This window comes from Daucus carota, chromosome 3, assembly GCF_001625215.2.
Source record: "Daucus carota subsp. sativus chromosome 3, DH1 v3.0, whole genome shotgun sequence".
Classification (NCBI taxonomy): domain Eukaryota; kingdom Viridiplantae; phylum Streptophyta; class Magnoliopsida; order Apiales; family Apiaceae; genus Daucus; species Daucus carota.
In genome coordinates this window covers 40,504,448-40,522,136 of record NC_030383.2, presented here as the reverse complement: position 1 = coordinate 40,522,136, position 17,689 = coordinate 40,504,448, and the positions used below count along the sequence as shown (strand labels likewise).

At 35.3% G+C, this 17,689-nt stretch overlaps 3 protein-coding genes across 4 annotated transcripts; all 3 read left to right on the top strand.

The window, feature by feature from the left end:
• The first annotated feature begins 1,913 nt into the window (after nucleotides 1-1,913).
• LOC108211214 (transcription termination factor MTERF8, chloroplastic) lies at nucleotides 1,914-3,831 on the top strand. The gene is made up of 2 exons (XM_017382752.2): nucleotides 1,914-2,273; nucleotides 2,355-3,831. Exons 1-2 carry the CDS (start codon nucleotides 2,048-2,050, stop codon nucleotides 3,659-3,661), a joined length of 1,533 nt encoding a protein of 510 aa, XP_017238241.1. The 5' UTR covers nucleotides 1,914-2,047; the 3' UTR covers nucleotides 3,662-3,831.
• A 4,907-nt stretch (nucleotides 3,832-8,738) lies between these two features.
• On the top strand, nucleotides 8,739-13,193 carry LOC108210422 (two-component response regulator-like APRR3). Of its 2 annotated transcripts, none has more exons than XM_017381698.2 (8): nucleotides 8,739-9,015; nucleotides 10,401-10,562; nucleotides 10,649-10,779; nucleotides 10,867-11,019; nucleotides 11,226-11,397; nucleotides 11,485-11,824; nucleotides 11,919-12,690; nucleotides 12,793-13,193. In XM_017381698.2, exons 1-8 carry the CDS (start codon nucleotides 8,865-8,867, stop codon nucleotides 12,922-12,924), a joined length of 2,013 nt encoding a protein of 670 aa, XP_017237187.1. In that variant the 5' UTR covers nucleotides 8,739-8,864; the 3' UTR covers nucleotides 12,925-13,193. The 2 variants fall into 2 exon arrangements, with proteins under 2 accessions (XP_017237187.1, XP_017237188.1); XM_017381699.2 differs by having other exon boundaries at nucleotides 10,870-11,019; nucleotides 12,793-13,059.
• A 3,213-nt stretch (nucleotides 13,194-16,406) lies between these two features.
• Nucleotides 16,407-17,256, top strand: LOC108213191 (NDR1/HIN1-like protein 26). The gene has a single exon (XM_017384963.2). It carries the CDS (start codon nucleotides 16,460-16,462, stop codon nucleotides 17,195-17,197), a length of 738 nt encoding a protein of 245 aa, XP_017240452.1. The 5' UTR covers nucleotides 16,407-16,459; the 3' UTR covers nucleotides 17,198-17,256.
• The last annotated feature ends 433 nt before the right edge of the window (nucleotides 17,257-17,689 follow it).

Here is a 17,689-nt window from a genome sequence, read left to right as displayed (position 1 = left end):
CCTCATTAAATCTTTAAACTAATGACTTATCGGAACAAATGTAGGATTATCATTATTAAATAATTTAATCAATGTATTTTAGCCCTATTTCCCAACTAGTCGTCTTCACCATCTCTCTCGACATAGGTTTAGTAAACGGATCTGCAAGAGTTTTACACGATTTCACATAAACAATATGTACCATTCTCTAACAGTTGTTTCACATGCCCATGTCTCAAGTTTACGTGTCTAATCTGTCCATTATATGTATTTTTATTAACATTAGAGTTTTGACTATCACAATGTATTGAGATTGGAGACATCATATTAGGCCACAACTTGTAAAGCACAACGTAACTCATAATGTAATAGCGATAACTGAACGCAGTTAAAAACAGAAAATAATACATAAATATTATACATGAATCAATATGTTGGGGATCCGGTACGTACAGATACAAACAATCCATTTAATTGAGACGAACACATGTCCACTAAAAGAAATTCATTAATATGTTTAAGCCTCAGTGATGAATAAAGTTCAAGACATTTCCGTTATCAAAAGTTATCTATTAATTTAGATTAAGAACCAGAAGATTTTTAGTATACATACGTTGATTATTCGTAATCAGATATTGAAACAACAACAAACAGGATGGACTGACCAAACTATTCATCAGGAAATGGTACAAAGATTAGCTTTAGTATTAGTCGTTTGTGAACCAGACACCGATTTCAAACAAATTCAAATTCGAAAGAAGCGCCAAGCTTCAATTACCATACCATACTATTATATTTTATTTATTTGATGTCATTTGATTTTATCTCTAAATTTATTTAGAGTGGCGCCTGATAATACTATATATGTGTATGTGTAGTTTGCTAAGAATTTTGCTAAGGCAAAGGGGTGGCGTCACAGGGGATTCACTGTAATGGTGCCACTTGATTTAACAAGAAATATGGGTAAAGCATTTGATTAGAGGCGTCATTTGAGATGTCATAATAAGTTAATGCCACCACTTGTTGTGTAAAGCAATATTTGTCTAAGGCATAAGTGCTAATAAGGTCTCTACTTCCGCTTGATTGAGGTCTCAACCTCTCCTATTTTCAAGTCTCAAATTCCGTTACTAGATCGTTATCTATTTTATGACCTGCTCCATGACAAATTCCGTTACTAGATCGTTATCTATTTTATGACCTGCTCCATGACAGCCTCTTTATCTATTTGAGTTTGGCCATGTGAGTTATGAGCCTTCCTAACGGCGACTTACATAATCTAACAGACCTGGCCCCTGATGGACGAGGACAAATTCTAATTCATCTAGACTATTTGTTACCAAGATTACGTGATAACTTCAACCCTGATACGTATGTCTCATGTGTCGTGATCAAATATAAGATCGACTATAATATTCATCACTCTCTGTCCAGTGTTATTCGCAATATCCCTACTATATTCAACCAAGTTCCTACATTTGTTATTAACCATTTTCTCCAATTGACACTATCCTTTGATCCATTTGGTCAAGAACGAACTTCTAGATTTCAAGGAGCTGACTTAGTAGAACTCTCCGGGATTAATCATTTCTTATTATTAGCAAAATGCCACTCATAAAAAATACCACTCTCTCTGTCCTAAAATAAGTATCATTTTGATTTTTTGCACATAATTTGAGACGTAAAAAACACATACTATCTTATTTTTTTAAATTTATTTTTCAGAATAAAAATATAGATGTTAAATTTCTATTCCAATGAAAGAAAATTTAAAAAATAATAAATAAAAGTATATCCTTTTTACGTCTCAAACTACGTGGTAGGAAAATTAAATTTTTATGAACTTATTTTTAACCCTTTCTTTTTATTATAAATTACAAATATATTATTGTTTATTAATTGAAGATATTACTAAATGACAAATAGGAGCCAAAATTTGTAAATGGAAGTATGAAACACATTCTCTAGTCGTTTAAGCTTGGGTCTTCTCTGCTGACCCTAGAAAAGGTTGAAAAGCGAAGACGAAGCTTATCCACCAACCCGAAAAAACTACAGGATCTTATTACCAACAATGGCTGTTTCAACTATGCACATTCATTTCTTAACTCCCCCTGCTCCATTTGCAACTCCTCCATCAACACTCCACTTCTCCTTTGCCCCTTATTCTTGGACTACTTTTCTCTCAGTTCGAAGCTTCACTCACCGCACTCCGCTTTTCAGTATCATGGGTTTTCAATCTCCCATCAATTTGATTGCACATTGCAGCAAAAAACCCACAATTGCGTTTATTGACACGGGTGAGTTTTTATCTCAGGCATTTCATCAAACATTTGGTGTTCTTAATTTTTGAGTGACTTATTTGTGTTGTTTTTCGTCAGGGATAATGTTGTTCTCAGTTTTGCAAGATATTGGAATTGAAGAGAAGGGAGCTAAAGTGCTTTTGGACAGCCATCCTGTTCTTAACAGTATGCCAATTGAGTCGATACGTGCTAGAATTGAGTCGTTGCGAGCAATTGGATTTGACGGTCTTGCATTGTCTAAATTGATTGTAAAGAGACCAGATGTCTTGACAGCCAGAGAAATGGATTCTTTTACATATTACTTATGCAACAAGTTGAAAGGAGATGTTGAGCTGATTCAGCTTCAGCGGTTGTTCAATACTACAGAACCGAGATTTCTTGTGGGTTTTGAGGAAAAAGTTAGCTTATTGCTCCATCATGGATTTCCAGAAGAAAAGCTTGTTTATGTTCTTAATAATGTGAAGATAAACAAGGCCTTTTGTCTCAAATCACGGGAAGAAATTGAAAGAATGCTGACTTATCTGGACCGTTTTGGTGGAGTTGAATTTATCCTTGGTCGTCCTGCAGTACTCAATTATGATCTGGACACTCAGATAATACCACGAATAGGATTTCTTTTAGAGTTAAGTGGGGGAAATGAGGATGCTACAGCAACCGTGTTAAATAAATTGCCGTTTATCTTAGCTTATACAGTGGAACATTTGAAGGATCATGTTGAGTTCTTGATATCGTTTGCCGGATTGACTGACCAGGAAATTTTTAGGATTATTTTAGTATATCCAAATGTGTTCAGTGCCAGTAAAGACAGAAAATTGAAGCCTAGGATTGAGTTTCTCAAGGAATGTGGTTTAAGTTCCAATGATATATTTAAGTTCTTAATTAAAGCTCCTTTGTTTGTGAGTTTGTCCTTTGAAGGTAACCTTGCACACAAACTCGTTCTCTTGGTTAAGATTGGTTATGCAAATAAAACAAAAGAGCTGGCCTTGGCTATGGGAGCAGTGACCAGAACAAGCTACAAGAATATGCAGGCGGTTATCAGTCTTTTCTTGAACTATGGCCTAACTTGTGAGGACATCCTTGCCATGGGTAAGAAGCATCCGCAGATACTGCAATATAATAACAAGTCGTTAGACGAGAAGATGGAATACTTGGTTGAGGATATGGGTCGTGAAATTGGAGAGCTGTTGGCGTTTCCTGCATTTCTTGGTTACCAGCTTGATGGTAGGATTAAGCATCGCTATGAAGTGACAAAACATAAGCTAGGCGAAGGAATGTCTCTCAACAAGTTGTTAAGTGTATCGACAGAAAGTTTCTCATCAAAGAAGAAAAAGAAAAAGTTACCTGTCAAGGCAAGTAGCAAGCCAACTAAGATGAAGGTGAGATGAAATAGCATATACATGCTTAGCGCGGTGGATGTATAACATTCTTGTATATTGGCCAAGCAGCAATGCGGTAAAGATTCTATCTTTAAGAAATTGACTGTCTCAGGTTTCTAAAAGTTGGGTATTTTGATTTGAGTCAGATTTATATTCATGATATGATTAGTTGAGGTGTTTCTTTTGGGTACTAACAATATCCGCGGCAGCGTTAAGATAGAGAGGCTTGCAATCATCATAGTTAATTAGGATTAGAATAGGTATGGTACTTATAATTACATACATATGACTTTAAGCTTTTAATGGTGTGCAAGGTTGTGTCTGCACCAATAACATTTTTAGAGAAACATGCAAAAAGTAGAATATTGGAGAAATATACATAACCGAGAATTCTTTAAATGAAAATGAGGTCACTGTATTCATGTTAAGTAACATACCTACTCCTTGTATTACATTAATGTTGAGATAGTGAATATGTTGTTTTGCCCCTCGAGTGTTCAATTTATTATGCAAGTATATTTACAGTACCAACCATGACGTCACGGGCCTTGGTCGAAATTGACTATTGGGACCCTGATCCATATACACGCCACACGTTTTCCGAATACTGCTTTTAGGGGCCTTAAACTTTCGGGGTCCTAGTCGCAAGTCTTATACTGTTGTTGCACGATAGATTAAAAGACCTGGACGGTTCAAACTTCAGAGTAATGTTAGTGTACATTAATGAGATTCTTTATATTTGTATGTTCAACTAAAAGACTCTGCAGCACATTGACATATATAATCATATAATGTTTAGATGATGCTTTGATCTCCGGTTAGTATAAATCTTCACTTTTTAGCCTGGCACGGATCAAAGCTATAGGCCTATAGCAGTAAGTTGAAATTCTGTGTATTAGTTTTGAGCTAATTGCTTGAATTGCCTTCGCTGCAGAATTAACTAGTCAAAGCCAACTTTGTATTCAGTTATAAAACTATATGTTATCAAAAATTGTATGGTTTTTTTTATAAATTAACAAATTTAATATGTAAATTAACATATCAAGGAAAATATTTTGGAAAATGGAGATTAGAACAGCGGGACGGAACCTTGAGTTCTAAATTGGGCTCATTGATGTTACAAACGTCAGACTGATACGAGCAATGCAATCATCTGATTCGAAGAAGTTTGCCATGCTGGCCCAGCCCAGACAAAGAACACAGTCTTATGAAGCCCAATAGGCAATAAGGCAATGTGTAGTATAAATACGTGGAGGACCATGCGTATAGCTGTATAGGAGAAACATACGATAAATATCCGTATATGTTGAAAAGGAAAAAGTTTAGAAATTTTGGCACCCACCAAACGATAAGGATAGTCATATATGTTATTTGAAAGCATCTCATTTGATCATCGCTCCTTTATCTATTTCATGTATTTCAAAATAGTTAAAACTAGTTGAGAAGCCGCGCGTTGCGGCGGCCTATAAAAATTATATTAATGATTCAATATTAATATTTGTAGAATGCAATAATATTATGGCGGTCTATAAAAAATATATTAATGATTAAAAATTAATATTTGTAAGATTAAATAAATTTTATATTATAAAAATCTTGATGTAATACCAATACTAATATATAAAATTGTAATATTGAACTATAATTCATGGTGAAAAAATGAAAATAAATTTCTACACGTGATTAACAATTTAAAACACGACGAATTTTAATTTTATTTGTGTTTTTTTTTTTGAAAAGAAATCATGTTCTTACATTATCACCTTCCTCCGATTTTTTTGGATTGATTGTGCACAAAAACATCTAACTTAAATCCGTGATATAGCGGTCTATAACTACCCTCCGTTATAACAACCTTTAATTTTTTAATATTGCATGGACAGTCTTCACTTAAAAGTTGCTTGAACGGAGCAAACAGATAATGCATGAATAATATTTCCCGTGTACAATGTAAATCATATAAAAAATTAACAACAACAAATATGTCCAATGAACAAAATAAATATTATAAAAGAATAACCAACAAACATACATCACTAATAGTTAATTTATCGATATCATCCATCAATATCATGTCAAGACTATATTCTTATCCCGTATTTGGATTTGTCGACTCCCACATAGCGGTCTATAACTACCTGGCACCACCGAGTTAGAAATCGAGCAAGAGAACTATCACCAGAAAGAGTTAGGATTGTGGTATTGAGAGAGAGTGAGTTGTGTTTAGATGATCCAAAACCCGACAACCTATAGGGGGTATTTATAGGTGCAGAGAGACTTGTGTGCTACTCTTTCCCATAATTAAATAATCTGAAACAAAATCAGATTAAAACTTTCAAGTTGCTATATTCCATAAATAATCTGAAACAAAATCAGATTCTGAAACTTACTTCTAATTCTAATATATCCGAAACTAAAAAAGGCAGTTCTAATTTTTGATATTTTTCATCCGAAAATTCCAGAAAAATAGAAAAATAGAACGGAGCGATGTGAGAGGCGCCACCTACACGCCCCTCGCTTCTCCTTTATATAAGTATATTGATTGAACATAAAACACATATAATTTATATTAATATGTATATTTCGAATTTCAAAAAATACTTTTAAATTATGATTAGATTTGGATCAATTTGATGATAAAAGAAATTAATTATTAATCACTAATTTTAAACGAGAGTAACTTGTATATGTAAAAGTATAGATATTACCTCTGTCCCAATCATTTATTTTCAATTTATTTTTTGGGTGTCATTCAATATATTACATCTCAAAACTCATCAAAAATATTTAACGGGTCCAACTGTTTCCCCAATTTTCTTCCCACAATCTCTCATTTATTCCATAAAAATTAATGGTCTCACCACTTTACCCACTTTTCTTTCTGTATTCTATTATTTTATATATATTTGTTAATTATGTAAATAATTAGCTGAGACGGAGGAAGTATAAAATCAATAGAGCCGAAAAAATATGTATATATTTATTAATTTGTTAGTCAAGATAAAGGGATAATAATATTAAATGGATGCATATGAAATGATATATTGACGGTACAATCGTCCCTCTCGTCTTTTTATTCTTTTGCGGTGTCAAACACGTATTTTAACGTGCGTTTAGATTTTTTTTTTTTTATTTTCTTATACATAAATATTTAAATATAAAAATTTTAATTTAAAAGATTAAAATTTAAAATAATATATGAAATTATATTAGGTGTTTTTCATAATACCCGGAACAAAAAGCTTTTTTACAAAAGTACTTTAACTTTATACAAATTTTGTGAAAATACAATATTCCAAATAAAATTTGTATAAACACCATTTTTTCAAAACATTTTTACCAAAATACGAAATGCATTTGCCACCGTATCTGCAAGACTGACCAGCGACAAATATGCAATCATAAATTTTTGCAAGGCGGACAGAGTAAAAGAATGTGACTAACACATGATTCTACGAAGCATCAAGTGTTTTGGCCACTTAGATTGAATCATGATTAAAAGTGTAATTATAGTGAAACCCTCACCAATCACCTAATCAAACATCACTCAAACTTTTAATTTGTGGCCAATGAATACCCACCACCAGTTTAATGAAACATACCCAAACCCTAGCACTATTTGTACCTTCTTTAAACCTAATCACCCAATAGAAAGGCGAGTACATTACTCTAATCATACCCGCAGCGCGTCAATTATGGTTAAATAATACTCCCTCCGTCCCGATGAATTGCATACAGTTTCTTTTTTGGAAGTCCCATCAATTGTATACATTCCAAAAGTAATAAACTTTTATAGTGTAAAACATCATTACACCAACTACTTTCCTCCACTATCTTCATTCTATAATAATATAAACACTATTACACCCACTACTTTTCTCCACTATCTCAAATTTATTATTAAATATAAAAGGGTCCCACCACTATACCCACTTTTCATCCAACTTTACTCATTTTTAGGGCTGTAAATGAGTTGATACGCTCGATAACTGCTCGGTGTTCGGTTCGAGCTTGGTTCGATTCATAAATGAGTCGATCTTGAGCACAATTTTAAAGTTCGTTTTATAAACGAGCTGAACTTGAGCACAGTAGAGTTCGACTCGATAGTTCGCGAACAAATTCGAATTATGAGTTCGTGAAAATGGTTCGTGAATTTGGCTCGTGAACATGGTTCGTGAGCCCGTGAACATGGCTCGTGAGCGTGCCTCGTGAATATGGCTCTTAAGTGTAGTTATTATGAATTTATGATTCCTTAGAGCATAAACTAAAATATTGTTAGAATTTTAATTTATTTTTTAATTATATTAAATAACAAACAAGCTCGTAAATAAATTTATGAGCATAAGCTAACTCGTTAGCAAAGTTTATTAAACAAGCTCGTGAACAAAATTAATGAGCGGTTGGTGAGCAAAAATTCGTGAGACATGTTCGTGAGCGTAAGTTAATGAGCGGTTCGTGAGCAAAAACTCGTGAGACAGCTCGTGAGACATGTTCGTGAGCGGTTCGCGAGCCGTTCGTGAGCAGAATTATTCCTTAATGAGTCGATCCTTAAACAATATTTTTGGCTCGATCCAAGCTGGAGCTCGACTTCGAATTCGCTAATTTTTTAACAAACGATACACGAGCATTCTAGAGTTCGGATCGGCTTGGCTCATTTACACCCCTACTCATTTCTTACACAATTTCTTGGTCTCCGTGTCCCAACCATTTGTATACAAATGACTGGGACAGAGGGAGTACAGCTATACATTAAGCATCAAAGCGCAATTTAAAAACCACAAATATCAACTATAACAAGTGGATATCCACGTGTCATCACATTACCCACTCGATCATAAAAATTTCGTTCATCTGCGGGGCCCACATTTCTCCTCGCAAAATATCTAGCAAGAATATTAATATTATAAGGATAAAGATTGTGGGCACAACAGCAAGAATACTTTTTACATCAGACGACTGATGACGTGGCAATTCTGGGCCGTTGATGAACAAGATATTTTGTATTTGTTTCAATCTTGACGGTAGGATCCAAGGCGGTTGTGCACCAGACGTGGCAGTCCAACGTAAGAGATATTGATCCAACTAAAGTAGCAAGTTCAACTAGTCTTATGTTATGCAGTTCGTATCTATCTATTGTATCTTTGTTTAAGAAATAAATATCTAATTCATGTGGGTGAGTAAAATTGTGTGATTACAAGTGTTTTTTCGAAGAATGGAGAATCAAGAGGAGGAATCGAAGAATGATGGGGTTGTGAGATGGGAGAAATTCTTGCCTAAAATGGTGATGAGGGTTTTGTTGGTTGAGTCTGATGATTCCACTCGCCAGCTCATCACTGCGCTTCTTCGAAAATGTAGTTACAAAGGTATAATTTTGTTTATGTGACATGGGTTTGATTGGATCTTGATTTGTTTGAAGCTGTGTTTGTTATGTTGTTGTGTTTTTGAGGTTTGGTGATTTTGGGTTTGTGTTTGAATTGAATGTTTATACTCTATATTACGGGTCTATGTGAAGTTATTAACCTTGGCTTTGAAGTTATTGTGAATTGAAAAGTGATAGATTGTTGTGGATCATGTGAAGTGATTTTGATGCTAAATTGAGCTTGGTAGATAAGCAAATTGTGATGGTAATTCTCTCTAATGTCTATGTAATGTGATAACTGGAAATTGGGTCTGTAGCTTAATCCCGTTATTAATGATACTCACTCAATCCCAAACTAGATGACCTGGTTTTGAGCACTTGTGTTGAATTTTTATTTACAAGAAAAGATTTTTGGAAAAATTACGGATCTATGTGATCAATACATTTTAACATACATGCCCAAAGCGATCTGGGTCATCAATATGGGATGGGGGAAGTACAATTTTGCCACTAACTTGTCACCGATGGAAATTGTGCCTGCAGTTAAATTAAACATTACCATTTTAGAGTTTGATGAGTGTACAATTTTTAGGTGCAGCCTATATCTTGCAAGAGATTTTCATAATCTGCGCTCTGCGGATTAGGAAATTTTAGCTCAGATTTAGCGCAATGCGCACTTGCAGACCCCTACACAGAGCATCCAAAGTGAGGAATATGAATTGCAGAGATCTTATAAAAATATATTGCTGAACTTTTTGTTTTTCGTATAAACTGGTATTCTTAGTGATTACAAATAACTAGAGCATAGAAGATCACATCTAGCGCAATGCGCTATAGGTGGATTCTGTAAATTTTAGCGCAATGCGCGCGCACAGGCTCATACACAGCGGTTTCGAACTTAAAAATTAAATCGTGGAGATCTTTAACAAATATATTATTAAATGTCCTGTTCTTCATATCGACTTGTATTTTTAGTGATTTCAAATACTGTGTCTATATGAACCTCACTGTGGCCTATTTCAAAACACTTGACCATAAAAGATCACATCGTTAAACTAGTATCCAGCATCAATATATGTTATAAGGTAACTGTATTCATGGAAGTCTCAGCTTCGAAAGGAATTTCCATCTTTATCGGTGCATGAACTTTATAGTTTTTTTTGCTAATCTTTGATGTATACCTCATACTTGCCCACTTCTATGAACACAGTCAGACAGACATACTTGATTCATTTCACACAATTATACTCTGAGGTAATAATAATACCTATTTAAATAAGATCTTTGTTCTTTCGTTGATATTACTTGCTTTTGTTCCCTTCCTTTTGCTTTGGCTGTATGTTCTCTCCTCGAACTTGTATAACAGTTTCTTTTCTACCACATGAGTAGTTGCTGCTGTTGCTGATGGCCTAAAGGCATGGGAGTTGCTGAAAGGAAGGCCACAAAATGTAGACCTTATACTGACAGAAGTGGAGCTGCCATCTATCTCTGGATTTGCTCTTCTTACGTTGATCGCAGAGCATGACGTCTGCAAAAATATTCCTGTGATAAGTAAGATATGCTAAAGTCACATCCTACATATGATTTGTTTATATTAATTTATCTGCGACTTCTAACATTATTTTTCTACTATGCAGTGATGTCTGCACATGATTCAGTTAACACAGTCTATAAATGCATGCTTAGAGGTGCTGCTGACTTCCTTGTCAAGCCTGTTAGGAAAAATGAACTCAAGAACTTGTGGCAGCATGTTTGGAGAAGACAATCTGTATGCTTTATATATATGTATATTGGTTTATTTGATATTCTAGAACAACATTTTCAAATAATATTAATTTCTATCTTACTTGTTTAGCAGTCAGTTAGTGAAGGACCCCAAGCTACAAGTGATGCACAACAAAAAGTGGAAGCCACCGCTGAGAACGATGCTGCTAGTAATCATTCAAGTGGTTATGAGGCATGTGTTCAAAGAAATCGGGAATGCATTGAGAAAGGCAGTGATGCCCAGGTAGCGTCTCTTTCTCGCACATATGTTTTCTTTTAGACGTGCGATGCATTGCTGAGATTTGTATATGTTTATATACAAAATTATTAACTGTGGGGGAATTGGGGGGTTGGGGGTGTTGAGCAAGTACACTTGTGTGCTTGTTTACTTTCTGGTTTGCATATTTAAAACTAAATCCCCCTCAACTAAATGGTTGTTTTTCTTGGCAGAGCTCTTGCACAAAACCAGATTTAGAAGCTGTGGAAGCAAACTTGGGACATAAGCAGGACCTCACACAACAAAAGCAGAAAAAATCTCTAATTAGTGACATAAGAATGCAGAAGTTTGGCCAGTGTGTCAAGGAAAGTGCACAAATACTGATGCATGGCGGGGATGCCTATGGTAAAATATTCGAAAAGCTATGGATCTAGAGTCTTCATTACATCATATATTTCATCTGACATATTTATATGCACCATTTATATTTAGGATTACCTGCAGTTCCAAATACCACTGATATGTCAACTTCGTCAAGGGACAATGTGGCTGCCGATGGGCAATGGAAATGTGCTATTGTCAGTTCTGAAACTTTAGATAAGAACAATGTTCGTGCTGACTGTTCTAGGGAAGCAATTGACTTAATTGGTTCATTTGATAAATACCCTACGCGCAGTAACAGAAGCTTAGGCTCAACCTATGGCACAAACAAGGTTGATTCTTCCTCATTGTTGGACCTTACTCTTAGAAGATCTCATCCCAGTGGCTCGGTCAATCAAGATACAGATGATGGGCATAAGCTAAAACAGTCAGATGCCTCAGCCTTTTCGCGGTGAGTTCTTTATTTAATATATCTGCAAGTAGTGCATGATATTCAAAAAAATCATATCCTTTTTATTTAAATTTGGCTTGAATCTTTGATGCAGGTACGTGAGCAACAGGACAATCCAGCCCCCACATTCAACATCTGCAAGCACTTCCAATCGACAAAAAGGTTATGAAACCAGTTCTGATAAACAGAGATCCAATCAAGCCTTTGATTACAATTCTGATACTCGAGCACCTGCAATTGGTCCCGATTTTAATAATTTATCCCTGATAACTAGTCAACTTGGACAAGGCGAAATTCAGTCTCCTTCCCCTCAGCAGAGAGTAGTAATTCCTGTCACAGTTCCAGTCAGAGGTGTGAATCTTGGCAGTCAATCGAATGTCAATCGTTCTGCAATACCTTCTGTGTTCTTTTCACAATCAACTCGGTCCCAGTTGCAGAGCCCAAATTCAACTAATTGCCAGAATCCTGCCATTCAGGTTAATCAATCATATCCGTTTGATTCTCAAACCAAAAGCTCTCCGCAACTACTTTATGTGATGGACCAAAACGCCAACGTGGCCTCCCCTGACCAGATGGATCATAAGCAAGGTCATAAACTAGATATTTCAGGAGATCGAGGACATATTTCGTCAGCTACTGATCAGAGCGGTAGTAGCAGTTTCTGTAACAGCACTTTGAACCGTATTAACAGTATAAACAATGGGAACAACAGCAATGCAAATTTATATCCAAATGTGAAATTTGGTCCAATGTCTGGAAGTGAGGTTACTGCCCTTATCAAGGACGGAAGTCATCATTCTACTCGAAGAGAAGCTGCATTAACTAAATTCCGCATGAAACGTAAAGATAGATGCTTTGAGAAGAAGGTACATGCTTGTTGCCATCATTCAGATCTTCATACTTCTTCAATCGCATAAATATGCAATTAGGTTCTAGTACACTTATATAATGTGTAATTTGTAACCCAGGTGAGGTATGAAAGCAGAAAAAAACTTGCAGAGCAACGCCCTCGGGTGAAAGGGCAGTTTGTTCGGCAGCTGCAAGGTGGCGATCCGTCTATTGAAACTGATAATCACAATGTAGACTCCTCGGCCAGTTAGCAAGAAACTTACTGTTTTTTTGAGCCTAGGTAAAATCAGAAAGCGCCAACGCCACCCATACATCTTGTTATGAATATAGCTCATGTAGATTGTCTTTGTTTTCTTTCCAGGACTAGAGTTTTTTTTTTTTTTTTTTGGTCGACAAGATTGTAGATTGTTTTTGTTGTTATATAGGATTTCATAAATGATTATATAGGCATGTATAATTATGTGTTGCACTAGAATGCAGTAGGTTTTCCTGTTTTTATGTACAGAGGCCTTTTCTTTCTTCCCAGAACGAAGCAACTGTGCTCTTTACAATCTTTTGTGTAAATAACTGGATTTAATCATTAAAAACTTAAAAGTATTCGATAGGTATTTCCCTTGACAACACAGAGTTAAAGTTAACACTGGCAATATTGCTAGCCTTCATTTTAGAATGAAAATGCTGCTGTGACCACAAGTGAACTTCACCATCCATATAGTGTTGCTTTTTGCGTCCAAGAGTTGAGTGAACTGTTTATTTTCCCAAACAAGAACGCTGCCACGCGGACTTGATTACTGGAAGATATATAATTATTGTGTTATTGCAGAAAGAAGAAGCAACAGGGACACTGATCAAAATAATTTTGATTTAGATGTGCATTATAGCAGGTAATCATTCAAGCCCACAACAATCGATTTCTTCAGCGATCATTCTGCCATTTTCATTGCCAAAAGACACAATCGACTATCAGGTATGAACTCATCATTGAATTTGCCAATTGATGAATATAGTGGATACTGAAAATACCCAAATGAACCAAGCAACATTAGACATCTATGTGGCCGAAGGTGACACGATCACTAGATCCTTTTCACCTGCCATTGGTCACAAATAATGGGGAGGCATAGATCAATACTAAACATGGGGTCGACAGACTGCTGTCCGCACCTGATTGATAAGCTCTGAACTGATAAACAGAGATATTCAAGGAATAAATATTGAAAACTAAGTTGACACGGAGGAGGCTGACCCATGTCGAAGTCCCAGTTCGCTCATTTGAAGTAAATAATTTTTTATTCGTATTTTGTTCTTGAAATCAACATATACAGGGGCCGTTTGGGTGAGTTTAAAATAAGTGCTTCTTACCTAAAGTAAAAAAGTGAAATAGAAGTTAGAAGCAAGGTAAGAGTTATAAGTGATTAAAATGTTTGATAAATAAGTGGAAATCATGAGACAAAAGCTAGCATTCTCAGCTTTTTATAAATACTTCTTGACTTTTTACGCAAACGGTATGAATGAGTGTTTCCAACCTATAAACCCAGAAGCTGGGGTTTTAAGCCCGACCAAACACCCCCATATATTCATTTGAGTCTTGACTAATCTCGAATTGTTAATAAATAAATAATTTTATTCTAGATTTTAATCCCGTCTCATTTCGATTCCTAGTTCCGCAGTCATAAAGTCCCCTTTTCTGAGGTTACCGAGGCTTAGGAGTTGAGCCTCTACCGATATTTTACAGTCGACATCTTCAACAGAAGAAAAGATAAAAGATCCTTTGTATTCAAACCGACTTGCATTTAAAAGCTGTTGGAAGATCCAGGTCCCCTTCCCCTTTGGCATTATCAAACAGAAGAAGCCTAAAACATGCATACACGCAAAGTGCAGGTAGCGACTGCACCACATTTGTCACAAACCAAGTGTTGACATGCAATGATCTTTCATCCAGAACTACTGATGATCATGGTCCACCACATTTTCTCTGATCAAAGGGCCAAGCTTCATCCTAATCTCTGAGTCCTCAATCAATCTCGCAAACACTTATTTCCTTTCCTTAGCCTAAAAGCAATAGCTAGTTCAGACTCCCCAGGTCCACCACTTCAAAAAGTTCCAACCCAACATTTTTTCCATGGCTTCCTCTCTTTGCATTGTTTTCCTGCAGTCTTTATAATATATTAAAATTGTATCCATAAATTGCCAATACAAAACAAAAGACCAATATATTCAAGTAGCGTGGGACAGAATTTCAATCAACAAGACAATGGCTATAGGCCAACCACAAACTGCTACCACTTTATAAAAGCTATAGCTTTTTCTTTCACTTGTTCAAAAACACTTCTCTTCTGATCCTTCTTAAAGCGACATGCACGTAACATGATTGTTTGAAGGATTATAAATGGATTTTATATCCATTAAAATATCTCACTTAATCCACCTATCTCATCAAGAACGTATTTAAGCCATTATAGATCAAATATATATCATTTTAACCATATCACTATTCATAACTCTTTACTTAATCATTTATCAAAAATTAACTGTATGTTTTTTTATTACAAAACCACAATTTTCTCTAGTATTTATCAAAATAATTTGGGATTTTCTAAAACAACATAGTTATGTAGTTAAAATATATATACCTATAAATATATGTTTATATGATCACCCTAGCTATGTTGCTTTAACAATTCTCAAATTATTTTGATAAATACTATAGACAATTATATAGGTACTCGAAGTGGTTTTGTAGTAAAAAAACAAACCGTTGATTTTTGATAAATGATTAAGTAAAAAAATATGAATATGTGTTGGTAAAATGATATATATTTGGTTTATGGTGGCTTAAATGAGTTCCTAGTGAGATGGGGGAGCATATGAGATATTTTGACGCAACGGGTGACATGTTTGATATAAAACCCGATTATAATTCCCGGACAACTACATCATTTTCTCTAAATCTTAAATATTATAATCCTATCTACAATCACCTTCTTGATTCATTCCTATCTTGCAAGGTATTATAATCCTGTAGAAATGAGCTTAAACAATAGTTAGAATACGAGTTTATGAGACTATAATCCCTTACATTTGAGATAGATGAATAAGGTAATTATCTGGGGATTATAATCCCTTCAAACAAACAGAGATAGTATATCCATTGTTTTCATCAATGAGCTATAGTTTCATTTGTAACGTCATCGTGTAAAGAAATCAAGAAATCTATGCTAGTTAAGTGCACAACTCAAAGATGGCATAACAATCTATGAGGACCACCATCTGCAGTTCCGCCTTATGCTAACCACTAAGGTCCAACTTTTTCCCGTCAACTTCAGAGGGAAACCAAACAAGAAAATCTTTTTTTCTTCATTTACTCAGACAATCATCATGAAAATATAAAAATATCAGACTGCATCGATGATTCATACAGCTACTGAAAATCAGCATGAGGTTTAGTAAGATCTTAAAACCTCTAAGGTGATAAAAAAAAATTGCAGTCCATAGATTCTGCACTGAACAAAGCTCGCATGTTTAAAATTTTGATCATCACATTAAACAAAACTTTCAAGAAACATGTTTTTCCAAAAGTTTAGCAGTATGTAAAATGTACAAGACTTGTTAAAAGTAACTTTCTTAAAACTTCAAAGTGCTTGCAATTAACGAACTTTTTCACTAGCTTTTACAAATAATTCAATTCAGAAGTTTTTCTTCTGGTTAAAAAACATGCTTTTGAGGAGCCACGTTTAAATCAAATGCAGGGCACAAGTCAAAAGCAGCAAGCCGAATTATTGCTGTATGTTGCTTCCCGGGTCTTCTTGGCTAGACCCCTTATATTTACCCCAATCGACGCAGCTTTGGAAATATTACCAACTTATCTCTCTGATTCATTCACCACCAATGTCTCGAATGGATGCAAAGTCCCCTCAACACTGTGCCAAGAAAGGTTTCCACATTAGAAAGCGGTATAAGAAGCTCTTGTACACTCTATGTACGATACTCCTATCAGTTATCTCGATTGCCTTCATCATATATTTCATCCTACGCCCCTCTAAGCCTGAATTCTCACTCAAAGAAATTGATATCAATCAACTCAACCTGAGCTCAAGTCCTCAACTTGTCAACTCTTCGGTTGAACTCACCTTACTCTCCAAAAATCCAAACCAGAGAGTTGGCATCTACTATGATGAGCTAAATATTTATGCATCTTACAAGAATCAACAGATAACTGTTCCAACATCTCTACCTCCTTTCTACCAAGGGCACGGGGACAACAACCTCCTCACGGCTTCATTGGTTGGCACAGGGCTACCTGTGGCTCCCTCTTTCGGTTATGAAGTAAAACGTGACCAGACTGTGGGAAAACTGGTGTTGTATTTGAAAGGAAATGGCCATCTCCGCTGGAAAATAGTGAGTTGGGTTTCCGGAAAGTATAGGTTTAATGTAAATTGTGCAGCTGTTCTGCCTTTTGGACCTTCTATACCATCAGGTCCAATTAGTTCTAAGCAAGGGACTCAGTGTTCTACTACAGTTTGATAAGTTTGGTATCGATTTTATTTACTTAGACAAAAGTTAATTATATACTTTAATGTCAAGCTGTCGCGAACATATGCTTGTAAATTCTGTAAGCTAAAGCAATACCAGAACTCCAGAAGGGTGGATTGCTATTCGGAAACAAAATATGAATCATACTAAAGGTGGGAATTTTAAAGAATCAAAACTTTCAGAGCCAAATATTTTTCTAAAGCTAAGTTACTTTTTTCAAGTTCCAAAGGGAAAAGAGAGTTGCAACTGACAATCTAGTGACCACTTTTCTCTTCTCCATCCAGTGGTCCTCATCCTCCACAAATTTAAAATGAGAAGATTGAAGTTGGTCTATATATTTATTTAAATATAAAAGTACATGATCTAACTAGATTGTCGAAATGTAGAATGAGAAGAAGGATATGCTTTGATATATATCTCAATAGAATTTGAATCTTCGGATTCGATTCAAGAATCTTGATTATTCTGATGAATCTTATCGAA